General features: G+C 31.8%; 3 protein-coding genes across 3 annotated transcripts; all 3 read right to left on the bottom strand.

The window, feature by feature from the left end:
• Positions 1–688: 688 nt before the first annotated feature.
• Positions 689–2,219, bottom strand: LOC123667170 (ubiquitin-like protein FUBI). The gene is made up of 4 exons (XM_045601139.1): positions 2,145–2,219; positions 1,526–1,691; positions 1,069–1,162; positions 689–746 (listed from the first exon to the last, which is right to left on the bottom strand). Exons 1-4 carry the CDS (start codon positions 2,217–2,219, stop codon positions 689–691), a joined length of 393 nt encoding a protein of 130 aa, XP_045457095.1.
• Positions 2,220–4,843: 2,624 nt separating this feature from the next.
• On the bottom strand, positions 4,844–6,415 carry LOC123666854 (ubiquitin-like protein FUBI). Its single transcript, XM_045600878.1, has 4 exons — positions 6,341–6,415; positions 5,734–5,899; positions 5,294–5,387; positions 4,844–4,968 (listed from the first exon to the last, which is right to left on the bottom strand). The coding sequence occupies exons 1-4, from the start codon at positions 6,413–6,415 to the stop codon at positions 4,911–4,913; spliced, it is 393 nt and encodes a 130-aa protein (XP_045456834.1). The 3' UTR covers positions 4,844–4,910.
• A 3,807-nt stretch (positions 6,416–10,222) lies between these two features.
• Positions 10,223–11,728, bottom strand: LOC123667160 (ubiquitin-like protein FUBI). The gene is made up of 4 exons (XM_045601130.1): positions 11,654–11,728; positions 11,068–11,233; positions 10,663–10,756; positions 10,223–10,342 (listed from the first exon to the last, which is right to left on the bottom strand). Exons 1-4 carry the CDS (start codon positions 11,726–11,728, stop codon positions 10,285–10,287), a joined length of 393 nt encoding a protein of 130 aa, XP_045457086.1. The 3' UTR covers positions 10,223–10,284.
• Positions 11,729–12,657: the final 929 nt, after the last annotated feature.

Here is a 12,657-nt window from a genome sequence, read left to right as displayed (position 1 = left end):
CATGTCTCTTCGAAACAAATCCAAAAATTACTTAACATCTGTGTTTTTGTCTCACGGAGTTAATTCTATGAGCTGTCCGGTGGCAATGCTAAATCAGCGGAAGATTCACATATTAATCTACGACGGAGATGTGGGGTGGGTGCATAACTAGGTAACAAACAAAAAAAAATACCAAAAAGAAAGAAATAATAAATAGACTAAAAACAGTGCTATGTCATAAACTTAACTTAATAAAATCTGGGTAACAGTAAAAAAATGCATAAAAAAAGGCTAATGTCTCCTGACTCAGCATTGTTTTAAACGCTGTTTTTCTGGCAGAACCAACACCAGTAACTAAAACACGTTAACACTATTTAAGAGTAATAACAATATTAAACAAAAAACATTAAAAGCTACCTTTACAAAGAGAAATAAGAAGTCGTAACAGATACAACTAACAGTCAAACTTTACGTTTGGACAAAGGGTTTTTTAAAAACTATTTATAATTAAAAAGTATTAAATCTTATATAATTATATTATCTAAGCGAACAGTTAGTTATTCTTGTATGTATATCAATGAGAAAGACATGCTGTGTCATAAAGTTAATGAATTCGGGTAACAGTAAAAAAAACAAGCTTTGGTTAAATACATGTTATATTTATTTATATATTTACATTTTACATCAACATTAATTAGTATACAAAATTCTAAGAGTTACAGTTGGGTCCACGAGGGCGGCCGTTGACCATGACAACATTCAGAATTCTGAAAGCAAAACAAAATTATATTTTTTAAATTTTAGAAAAAGAATCAATTTTCATTTTACACATTCAGTAGTTTTGTATGATTTTCCAAATTATCTCTAACTTTAGCGGCCAGCATCAATACTCTATCTCTGAATTCGCTCGCTAGAGATAGAATTGCGACATCAATATGCTCCATATGAATTGTGTCAAAAACCTATCGTTAGAAGGCAAACCAAAGATAGATTACTTAAAACCTTAGAAATGAATTATAGAAAGTATATCGTATAAGTTAGTTGGTAAAACTACGGGACACGAGTAGTAAAAGATAATTAAAAACAGACCTTCTGTTGTACTGTTGCCTACGCTTGGCGCGGCCAGTCTTCTTCTTCTTCTTTTCTTGCTTTTCAACCTTCGGTGTTTGTCCCCTGACCTTCCCTATAGAACAAATCAAAACATTTATTTGTGATGATACATCTAAATATATAATAATTAATGCGTATTTGTGTTTGTCACCTAACTCCAAAACGGTTGGACCGATCTGGTTGAAATATCATAATTACTCGTATGTATATTTTAATGAGTTCGTGGATGGTTTGAAAAGACGATTGGAGCCGGTATAGTTATTCATAACGATGCAGAAAATAAAAATTACCTTTCAAAACTTATGCTAAAATACATAAAAATTATTGTTATTCTTTAAACTAATATCACATATCATTAAATCACCATTTAATTAATTAATTTATTTTTAATTTATTTGGAAAACAAACAATGACTAGTCATAAAATATATACTCACCAGCACGAGCCAGAGAGCCATGCACTTTACCACCGAGTAATGGCACAGTGAGGTCTAAATCTAATGCCGCTAGCTCAGAGACCAGCAGGTCATCTTCAAGCGGTGCTCCGGATACTGACAATGTTAACTCATCGTCACCGATGTCGGAAAGGGCACAGAGGCGTTCCTAAAAACGATTACACGTCCATTAGCTAATTACTTCAAAGACCTTTTGATAATAATTAATATCGTACACAAAAAAGAACGATGAAACATTTCTTCTTCTACATACTGTTATCGAGACTAATAATTGAACTTTATAATAAAACTACTTAATCTTAGATTTATTCACAAAGCTTATTTTTATATAAAATACATAATTTCAATTTTCATTCATTAAGTTGTATATAAATAAATAAATAAATAAATAAACGCTTCACACTCAACAGCCCCTAGTAGGATTTTCTCCTGTGTCGTCGCCCAGACCACGACAAATATTTATAAAGCCAATACAAATGTCTCTGGTGAGCGGGGATCGAATCTGCGACCGCCACAGCAACGGCCAGTTTACTGAATCTAGTGCTGAGGTAATAGGAAATTGAATATAAAGCTTTTGAAATTATTGATAATCAAATTTTACCTTAATTTGGCCAATGGATTCCTGTCCGTCGACGTCAAGAACGCGCGTGGACTGTCCTCGGATGTGCAACTGCATCTTGTTATTTTCGAAAAACTCCACGAACACCTTGCTACAGTTGGTCAAGTTTGTTTTACAAACAATTTAAAATGAGAGAATTTATGTTTTGATATATTTTAACAAACGCAAAACCTTTCTTACAATTTCAATTTATTTTAAATTTTAAAATTGCTTAAAAACCCCGTGTCGTACCAACCGACCAGCTCAGTCTGACGATCGAAATGAAATAACTGTTAACACGGACAGTCGGACAGGGACAGGATACACCACAGTCAGTACAGTCGTACCAACTTAACCGTAACTTACCGTTTAAATTTGGGTGGCGCCACATTAGCGTCAGGGTAAATCTTAAACTTAACATAAAACATGCAAGAAAAAGAATGTGTCTAAAAGACGAGCGAGCGATCCAGATGACCTTAAGAAATGAGGATTAATAAGAGCGCCAACAGTACGTGGCATTAAATTATATTATTTTAGCATTATACGATCGAATGAAAATAAATAAAATTAGGTACGAACTTCAATGTTATAGACCTAATGCAGTGGCGGTGAGAGTGGCACAAAATTGATTTGAACGTTTTCAGTCAGGAAATTTTGATGTCTGATGCATTTCCCTCTGGTCACCCAGTTACGGATAAACGTAACAACATTTTCGAAAAAGTGGAGTTCCATATCGACATTTAAATAATTACGATATAGCTGAATATCTGAGAATTGACCACAATACACGTTTTGACCCATTAGAAAGATCCAAAAAGTCTGGCTATGCGAGAAATCTCTATATAATTATGTGTGCCACACTGCCACATGAACTCAGTGAAATAAAACTAATGGACCGTGTACTCATTTGCGATTCACCTTTAAGATTTAAAGATGGCGATTATTAATCATTCAGAAAATCATTCCTAAAGAAGCAGAAGACGAAGAGAAACTTCGAGAAATTGAGAATAAGCGGCCTGTGTACAAATAACAATATTTTGTGCTCTGTTTTACAAATAAATGAAAAAAAAACTCTCTTAAAACTATAACTATCAACAACAATGGCAATAAAGAACAAAAACTTTCATATTCACTTTTTTCTTGGTTTACAATCTATAAAAATTAAGAAGGAAAAAAGTAATAATAGAAACATAAAAGAGTACGATAAACAAAAGGATAGGTAAACAAACTTTCCCTTTTGGACAAAGGGCTTTTTTTTAACTGCTTATATTTAAACTTAAGAAATAAAACGAATAACATGTTGCTGATTTGTAGACTATTATATTTCTGACTCTCACACAGTATATTATTACATTCATGTCTCTTCAAAACAAGTCCAAAAATTGCTTAATATACATGTTTTTGTCTCACGGAGTCAATTCCATGAGCTGCCGATGGCAATGCTAAATCAGCGGAACATTCACATATTAATCTACGACGGAGGTGTGGGGTGGATGCATAACTAGGTAACAAACAAAAAAATATAACAAAAAGAAAGGAATAATAAATAGACTAAAAACAATGCTATGTCATATTGTTAACGAATCTGGGTAACAGTAAAAAAAAAATGCATAAAAAAAAGGCTAATGTCTCCTGACTCAGCATTGTTTTAAACGCTGTTTTTCTGGCAGAACTTACACCAGTAACTAAAACACGTTAACTTTATTTAAGAGTAATAACAATATAAACAGACAATAATAGCTACCTTTACAAAGAGAAATAAGAAGTTGAAGAAATTTGTGTGTACACGAGTGTACGAGATAAGAAGAAAAAATAAGTAAAAAGAAACAATTAAATATATACTTAAATAAAAATACTTAAAGAAGAAGAAAAAAAATGAAAAGAAACAACGTGTCTGAATAAATTAATAAATATATGTACATATAAAACAAATTCTTGTTAGTTATTACACTATTTATAGCCCCAGAATGGCTGGACAAATTTTATGATATTTAATTCTTATGATTTCCTCCTAGTCTTGAATAATATAATAAGTAATAAAAACATTGGGAAATTGGCTAAAAATTAAAATAAGAGAAAACAATTTTCCGTTACGAAATATTCTTGGGTTTCGTCAGCTGCCAAACATTTAATGATCATCCCGTCGATACGGTAAACTCTCCCTCAAATGATAGAACGTATTTCGATAATGGTTCCGAATCGACAAGATATGTGAAAAATATTCCGATAATGGCGTATTTAAGATTTTAAAAATGTAGAATAATAATAATAAATAATGGAAGTGATGAAAAAGGATTGACTATATTAGTAAACTAAGGAAAATGTAGCAGGCTATAGTGTGTTCAACGGTAGGAGATACTAGACTTAAACAAACCAAATGTCAAGTCATTCGCCTATGCAGGGTTTTGTAACCTTTTTTACTTACACAAATATTTAAAATATAAAATAAATTTATATTTTGATGATTACTACTTTAAAAGTATTAAAGCTTCTTATTTCTTTCCCTTTTTTTTTGTTACTAGTCAAACTTTGCGTTTGAAAAACGGTTTTTTTTAAAGCTATTTATGTTTAAAAAATATTAAATTTATATAATTATATTATCTAAACGAACAGTAAGTTATTCTTGAATGTGTATTTATGACAAAGACATGCTGTGTCAGAAAGTTAATGATTTCGGGTAACAGTAAAAAAATAAAACAAGCTTTGGTTAAAGACATGTTATATTTATATATTTACATTTTACATCAATATTAATTAGTATACAAAATTCTAAGAGTTACAGTTGGGTCCACGAGGACGGCCGTTGACCATGACAACATTCAGAATTCTGAAAGCAAAACAAAATTATATTTTTTTAACATTAAAAAAAGAATCAATTTTCATTTTACACATTCAGTAGTTTTGTATTATTTTCCAAACTATCTCTAACTTTAGCGACCAGCATCAATACTCTCTCTATCTCTGAATTCGCTCGCTAGAGATAGAATTTCGACATCAATATGGTCCATATGAATTGTGTCAAAAACCTATCGCTAGGAGGCAAACCAAACATAGATTACTGAAACCTTAAAAATTATTTATCGTAAGTATATCGTATAAGTTATTCGCTAAAACTGCGGGACACAAGTAGTAAAAGATAATTAAAAACAAACCGTCTGTTGTACTGTTGCCTACGCTTGGCGCGGCCAGTCTTCTTCTTCTTCTTTTCCTGCTTTTCAACCTTCGGCGTTTGTCCCCTGACCTTACCTATAGAACAAAACAAAACACTTATTTGTGACAATAAATCTAAATATATAATAATTAATGCGTATGTGTGTTTGTCACCTAACTCCAAAACGGTTAGACCGATCTGGTTGAAATATCATAATTTTGTATATTTCAATGGTTTCTTGGATGGTTTGAAAAGACAATTGGAGCCGGTTATTCATAATATTGCAGGAAATCCAAATTATCTTTCAAAACTTATGATAAAATACATAAACATTATTGTTATTTTTAAAATAATATCACATAAAATCATCATTTAATTAATTAATTTATTATTAATTTATTTAGAAAACAAACAATATCTAGTCATAAAATATATACTCACCAGCACGAGCCAGAGAGCCGTGCACTTTACCACCGAGTAGTGGCACAGTGAGGTCTAAATCTAATGCTGCTAGCTCAGAGACCAGCAGGTCATCATCAAGAGGCGCTCCGGATACTGACAACGTTAACTCATCGTCACCGATGTCAGAAAGGGCACAAAGGCGTTCCTAAAAACGATTACACGTCCATTAGCTAATTACTTTAAAGACCTTTTGATAGTAATTAATATCGTACACAAATAAGAACGTTGAAACATTTCATCTTCTACATACTGTTATCGAGACGAAGAGTGGAACTTCAAACAACAATCTTACATTTATTCAAAAAGCTTATTTTTAAATAAAATACATAATTTTAATTTCATTTGTTAAGTTATATATAAATAAATAAATAAATAAAGGCTTCATACTCAACGGCCCCTAGTAGGATTTTCTCCTGTGTCGTCGCCCAGACCACGACAAAAATTTATAAAGCCAATACAAATGTCTCTGGTGAGCGGGGATCGAACCTGCGACCGCCACAGCAACAGCCAGTTTACTGAATCTAGTGCTGAGGTAATAGGAAATTGAATATCAAAGCTTTTGAAATTATTGATAATCAAATTTTACCTTAATTTGGCCAATGGATTCCTGTCCGTCGACGTCAAGAACGCGCGTGGACTGTCCTCGGATGTGCAACTGCATCTTGTTTTCTGATTTTCGAAAAACACAACGAACACCTTGCTACACCGTGGTCACGTTTGTTAAACAAACAATGTAAAATGAGAGAATTTTTTGTTTTTATATATCTTCACAAACGCAAATGCTTTAATTTACAAATTCAATTTATTTTAAATTTTAAAATCGCTTAAAAACCCCGTGTCGTACCAACCGACTAGCTCAGTCTGACGATCGAAATGAAATAACTGTTAACACGGACAGTCAGACAGGGACAGGACACACTACAGTCAATACAGGCGTACCAACTTAACACGGATAGTCGGACAGGGACAGGACACACCACAGTCAATACAGGCGTACCAACATACAAATAATAACTCGGAGAATAATTTTAAATTTTACTTAAATTATTAATCAATAAATAAGAAGAAAGAAGAAGAAGAAGAAATGTACTTTATTGTGCATATTACAAGCTAACATAACATACATCTTTAAAAATAAAATTTGCAAAACAATATTATGCACAAAGGCGGTCTTATCGCTAGGTAAGCGATTTCTTCCAGACAACCTTGGGGTAGAGGGGATTTTAAAATAAAAAGAGTAGGGTTATCAAAAGGCAAAACAGAAAATTAAAAACAAAGTAGATCCTACAATCTAATAATACAATAATATATATATATATATATATATATATATATATATATATATATATATATATATATATATATATATATATATATATATATATATATATATATATATATATATATATATATATTATAAACATATAAAGAATTAAATACACAAATAAATACATACCCATTACATTATGCTTTATCGTAAAATATATACACAAATAAATATTTATACACGGTTATTTATTCTTATAGTATAGATATATATAGATATAGATTTTTCTTACTTAAATTAAGGTGGCGCCATATCAACTCTTCTTTACATTATACTCGCCTTCCTTCTACACTCCGTAAGTAATAAGTAACTGTTATAGATAGCTACTTACATATGTTTTTTTATAAAGTTGTGTCAATTTATTAGAAACAAATAATTTTGCATTTTACTGATCCCCTTGTGTTATATTTCTTACTTACTGTGCCCGCGACTTCGTCCGTGTGATATTTAACATAATAGTTATTGTTCAGTTTGCAGTTATAAAAAAAAATTAAAAAATTAGCATAAGTTACTTCTTATTACATCAGCTATCTGCCAGTGAAAGTCCCGTCAAAATGGCTTCAGTCGTTTCAAAGATTAGCGGGAACAAACAAACAGACAGACAAAAGTTATAAAAATTGTTATTATCAATACATGTCACATAAAATTTGCAAGAAAAAAGAATGTATACTAAAGACGGTCTCATCACTAAAGATCGATCCAGACGACCCTAAAAATGGGGATTAATTAGAGCGCCAATACAGTACGTGGCATTAAATTATTTATTGTTTTAGCATTAGACGATTCAATGGAAAATAAAGTAAGATCGAACTTCATTGTTTATGGACTACTGCAGTGGCGGCGAGAGTAGCACGAAATTGATTTAAGCGTTTTCAGTCAGGAAATTTTGATGTCTGATGCATTTCGCTCTGATCGCCCAGTCACAGATCAACGTGACGACATTTTCGAAAAAGTGTAGCTACATAATTATCGACATTTGAATAATTACGATATAGCTAAATATCTGAGAATTGAGCATAATACACGTTTTGATCCATTAAAAAGTCTGGATATGCAAAAGAGCTCTGTATAATTACGAGTATGTGTGCCACACTGCTACATGAACTCACTGAGTAAACTCTAATGAACTCTGGACTCATATGCGATTTTCCCTTGAGATTTAAAGATATCGAATCATTTATGAAAAGTTTGATCATTGATGACGAAAAATGGATCACCTACGATAACAATGTACGAAAGAGATCATAGTCAAAGGTCGCTCAAGTTGTACCGATTATTGCAAAACTCGGGTTGACACGCAATAATCACCTTATTGCGTGTCAACCCGGGTTGAGTTTGGGGGCATCATTCTTCCTTGTGAGGTTTTACCGCCGGGAAAAAGCATCGATCGATTCAAATTTCTACTCTTAACAGCTCATGAAACTTCGAGAAATTGAGAATAAGCGGTCTGTGTACAAATAACAACATTTTGTGCTCTGTTTTATAAATAAATTTTAAAAAAATCTCTTTTAAAACTATAACTATCAACAACAATAGAAATAGAGAAAGAAAACTTTCATATGAGCCTTTTTTGCTTTACAATCTATAAAAATTAAGAAGGAAAGAAGTAATAATAGAAACATAAAAGAGTACGATAAACAAAAGGACAGGTAAACAAACTTTCCGTTTTGGACAAAGGGTTTTTTTTAACCGTTTATATTTAAACTTAAGAAATAAAACGAAAAACATATTGCCGATTTGAAGGCTGTTATATTTCTGATTCTCACAAAGTATATTATTACATTCATGTCTCTTCAAAACAAGTCCAAAAATTACTTAATATCTATGTTATTGTCCACGGAGTTAATTCTATGAGCTGCGCGGTGGCAATGCTAAATCAGCGGAACATTCACATATTAATCTACGACGGAGGTGTGGGGTGGATGCATAACTAGGTAACGAACAAAAAAAAATAGCAAAAAGAAAGAAATAATAAATACACTAAAAACAATGCTATGTCATATAGTTAACGAATCTGGGTAACAGTAAAAAAAATTGCATAAAAAAAGGCTAAAGGCTTCTGACTCAGCATTGTTTTAAACGCTGTTTTTCTGGCCGAACTTACACCAGTAACTAAAACACGTTAACACTATTAACAATAAAAAAACAGTAATAGCTACCTTCACAAAGAGAAATAAGAAGTCGTAACAGCTACTTACATTTGTGTGTACACGAGTGTACGAGATAAGAAGAAAAAATAAGTAAAAAGAAACAATTAAATATATACTTAAATGAAAATACTTAAAGAAGAAGAAAAAAAAATGAAAAGAAACAACGTGTCTGAATAAATAAATAAATCTATGTACATATAAAACAAATTCGTGTTAGTTATTACACCATTTATAACCCCAGAACGGCTGGACCAATTTTATGACATTTAAATCTTACGATTTCTCCTAGTCCGGGATAGTATATAAGTATAAAAAACATTGAGAAATTGGCTAAAAATTAAAATAAGAGAAAAACAATTTTCGTTACAAAATATTCTTGGGTTTCGTCAGCTGTCAAACATTTAATGATCATCCCGTCGATACGGTAAACTCTCCCTCAAATGATAGAACGTATTTCGATAATGGTTCCGAATCGACAAGATATGTGAAAAATATTCGGATAATGGCGTATTTAAGATTTTAAAAATGCAGAATAATAATAATAAATAATGGAAGTGATGAAAAAGGATTGACTATATTAGTAAACTAAGGAAAATGTATCAAGCTACTTTGCGTTCAACGAAAGAAGATACCAGACGCAAACAAACCAAATGACAAGTCATTTGCCTATTCAGGGTTTCGTAACCTTTTTTACTTACACAAACTTACAAAATATAAAATTAATTTATATTTAGATGATTACTATTTTAAAAGTACTAAATCTTCTTATTTCTTTCTCTTTGCTATTTTTTTTTTGTTTGTTATCTAGTCAAACATTGCGTTTGAACGAAGGGTTTTTTAAAAACTATTTATATTTAAAAAGTATTAAATCTTATATAATTATATTATCTAAACGAACAGTAAGTTATTCTTGAATGTATATTTATGAGAAAGACATGCTGCGTCAGAAAGTTAATGAATTCGGGTAACAGTAAAAAAAAACAAGCTTTGGTTAAATACATGTTATATTTATATATTTACATTTTACATCAATATTAATTAGTATACAAAATTCTAAGAGTTACAGTTGGGTCCACGAGGACGGCCGTTGACCATGACAACATTCAGAATTCTGAAAGCAAAACAAAATTTTATTTTTTAAATATTAAAAAAAAATCAATTTTCATTTTACACATTAATTAGTTTTGTATCATTTTCCAGATTATCTCTAACTTTAGCGGCCAGCATCAATACTCTATCTCTGAATTCGCTCGCTAGAGATAGAATTGCGACATCAATATGCTCCATATGAATTGTGTCAAAAACCTATCGCTAGGAGGCAAACCAAACATAGATTACTGAAACCTTAAAAATGATTTATAGAAAGTATATCGTATAAGTCATTCGGTAAAACTGCGGGACACGAGTAGTAAAAGATAATTAAAAACAAACCTTCTGTTGTACTGTTGCCTACGCTTGGCGCGGCCAGTCTTCTTCTTCTTCTTTTCTTGCTTTTCAACCTTCGGCGTTTGTCCCCTGACCTTACCTATAGAACAAAACAAAACATTTATTTGTTATGATACATCTAAATATATAATAATTAATGCGTATGTGTGTTTGTCACCTAACTCCAAAACGGTTGGACCGATCTGGTTGAAATTTTATAATTTTGTATATTTCAATGCGTTCGTGAATGGTTTGAAAATCCAAATTGCCTTTCAAAACTTATGTTAAATACATAAACATTAATATGTTACTTTTTAAACTAATATCACATTAAATCATCATTTAATTATTTAATTTATTTTTAATTTATTTGGAAAACAAACAATGACTAGTCATAAAATATATACTCACCAGCACGAGCCAGAGAACCGTGCACTTTACCACCGAGTAATGGAACAGTGAGGTCTAAATCTAATGCCGCTAGCTCAGACACCAGCAGGTCATCATCAAGAGGCGCTCCGGATACTGACAACGTTAACTCATCGTCACCGATGTCAGAAAGGGCACAAAGGCGTTCCTAAAAACGATTACACGTCCATTAGCTAATTACTTTAAAGACCTTTTGATAGTAATTAATATCGTACACAAATAAGAACGTTGAAACATTTCATCTTCTACATACTGTTATCGAGACTAATAATTGAACTTTATAATAAAATAGTAATCTTACATTTATTCCAAAAGCTTATTTTCATATAAAATACATAATTTTAATTTCATTCGTTAAGTTATAAATAATTCACACCCAACGGCCCCTAGTAGGATTTTCTCCTGTGTCGTCACCCAGACCACGACAAACATTTATAAAGCCAATATAAATATCTCTGGTGAGCGGGGAATGAAGCTGCGACCGCCATAGCAACAGCCTGAACGCAGTGCTGAGGTAATAGGAAATTGTATATCAAAGCTTTTGAAATTACTGACAATCAAATTTTACCTTAATTTGGCCAATGGATTCCTGTCCGTCGACCTCAAGAACGCGCGTGGACTGTCCTCGGATGTGCAACTGCATCTTGTTATTTTCGAAAAACTCCACGAACACCTTGCTACAGTTGGTCAAGTTTGTTTTACAAACAATTTAAAATGAGAGAATTTATGTTTTGATATATTTTAACAAACGCAAAAGCTTTCTTACAATTTCAATTTATTTTAAATTTTAAAAATTGCTAAAAAATCCCGTGTCGTACCAACCGACCAGCTCAGTCTGACGATCGAAATGAAATAACTGTTAACACGGACAGTCGGACACGGACAGGACACACCGCAGTCAGAACAGTCGTACCAACTTAACACGGATAGTCGGACAGGGACAGGACACACCACAGTCAATACAGTCATACCAACAGACAAATAATAACTCGGTGTATCATTTTAAATTTTACTTAAATTATTTATCTATTATTTATATTTATTTCAAAAAATGTTTTTCAATTTTATATAAATAATAAATAAATATACACACACGGTCATTAGGCAATATTTAGGCAGTATTTAAGCACCATAGTAATCTATGGTAAGGAGCATATTAAAGGTTTTTCTTGTTTAAATTTTGGTGGCGCCACATTAGCGTCGGGCTTAATCTTGAGCTTAACATAAAATATGCAAGAAAAAAGAATGTGTACAAAAAACGGTCTTATCGCTAAAGCGATCCAGATGACCTTAAGAGCCATTTCACAAAAATCGGTAACAATCCGCGAAATTGTAATATTTTGACGTCGTTAATCTCAGTGTTGGATGCAATAATGTAATTTATATTCTTGAAATATAATAAAGCAACCTTTGTTGTAGTTCATAGTCGGATCAGAATTTTGATTTATATTATGTGTATAAAATTATTAACCTTTTCATCAGCCTCCTCCCTGGGTAAACGGTCGCAATGTATACTTTGAAGTCCTACTTTTCAATAACCTCTACGTTGAAACTATTTTAAAAAAATACGCA

The sequence above is a fragment of the Melitaea cinxia genome, chromosome 27, assembly GCF_905220565.1.
Source record: "Melitaea cinxia chromosome 27, ilMelCinx1.1, whole genome shotgun sequence".
Taxonomy (NCBI): Eukaryota; Metazoa; Arthropoda; class Insecta; order Lepidoptera; family Nymphalidae; genus Melitaea; species Melitaea cinxia.
This window is presented reverse-complemented; position numbering and strand designations above follow the sequence as displayed.

Coding starts and splice junctions, on each gene's coding strand:
- LOC123667170 (XM_045601139.1), bottom strand. CDS start 2,219: ATGCAGTTGCACATCCGAGGACAGTCCACGCGCGTTCTTGACGTCGAC. Junction 1,692..2,144: donor AATCCATTGGCCAAATTAAG/GTAAAATTTGAT, acceptor AATCGTTTTTAG/GAACGCCTCTGTGCCCTTTC. Junction 747..1,068: donor AGGCAACAGTACAACAGAAG/GTCTGTTTTTAA, acceptor TTTTGCTTTCAG/AATTCTGAATGTTGTCATGG.
- LOC123666854 (XM_045600878.1), bottom strand. CDS start 6,415: ATGCAGTTGCACATCCGAGGACAGTCCACGCGCGTTCTTGACGTCGAC. Junction 5,900..6,340: donor AATCCATTGGCCAAATTAAG/GTAAAATTTGAT, acceptor AATCGTTTTTAG/GAACGCCTTTGTGCCCTTTC. Junction 4,969..5,293: donor AGGCAACAGTACAACAGACG/GTTTGTTTTTAA, acceptor TTTTGCTTTCAG/AATTCTGAATGTTGTCATGG.
- LOC123667160 (XM_045601130.1), bottom strand. CDS start 11,728: ATGCAGTTGCACATCCGAGGACAGTCCACGCGCGTTCTTGAGGTCGAC. Junction 10,757..11,067: donor CGGTTCTCTGGCTCGTGCTG/GTGAGTATATAT, acceptor TTTGTTCTATAG/GTAAGGTCAGGGGACAAACG. Junction 10,343..10,662: donor AGGCAACAGTACAACAGAAG/GTTTGTTTTTAA, acceptor TTTTGCTTTCAG/AATTCTGAATGTTGTCATGG.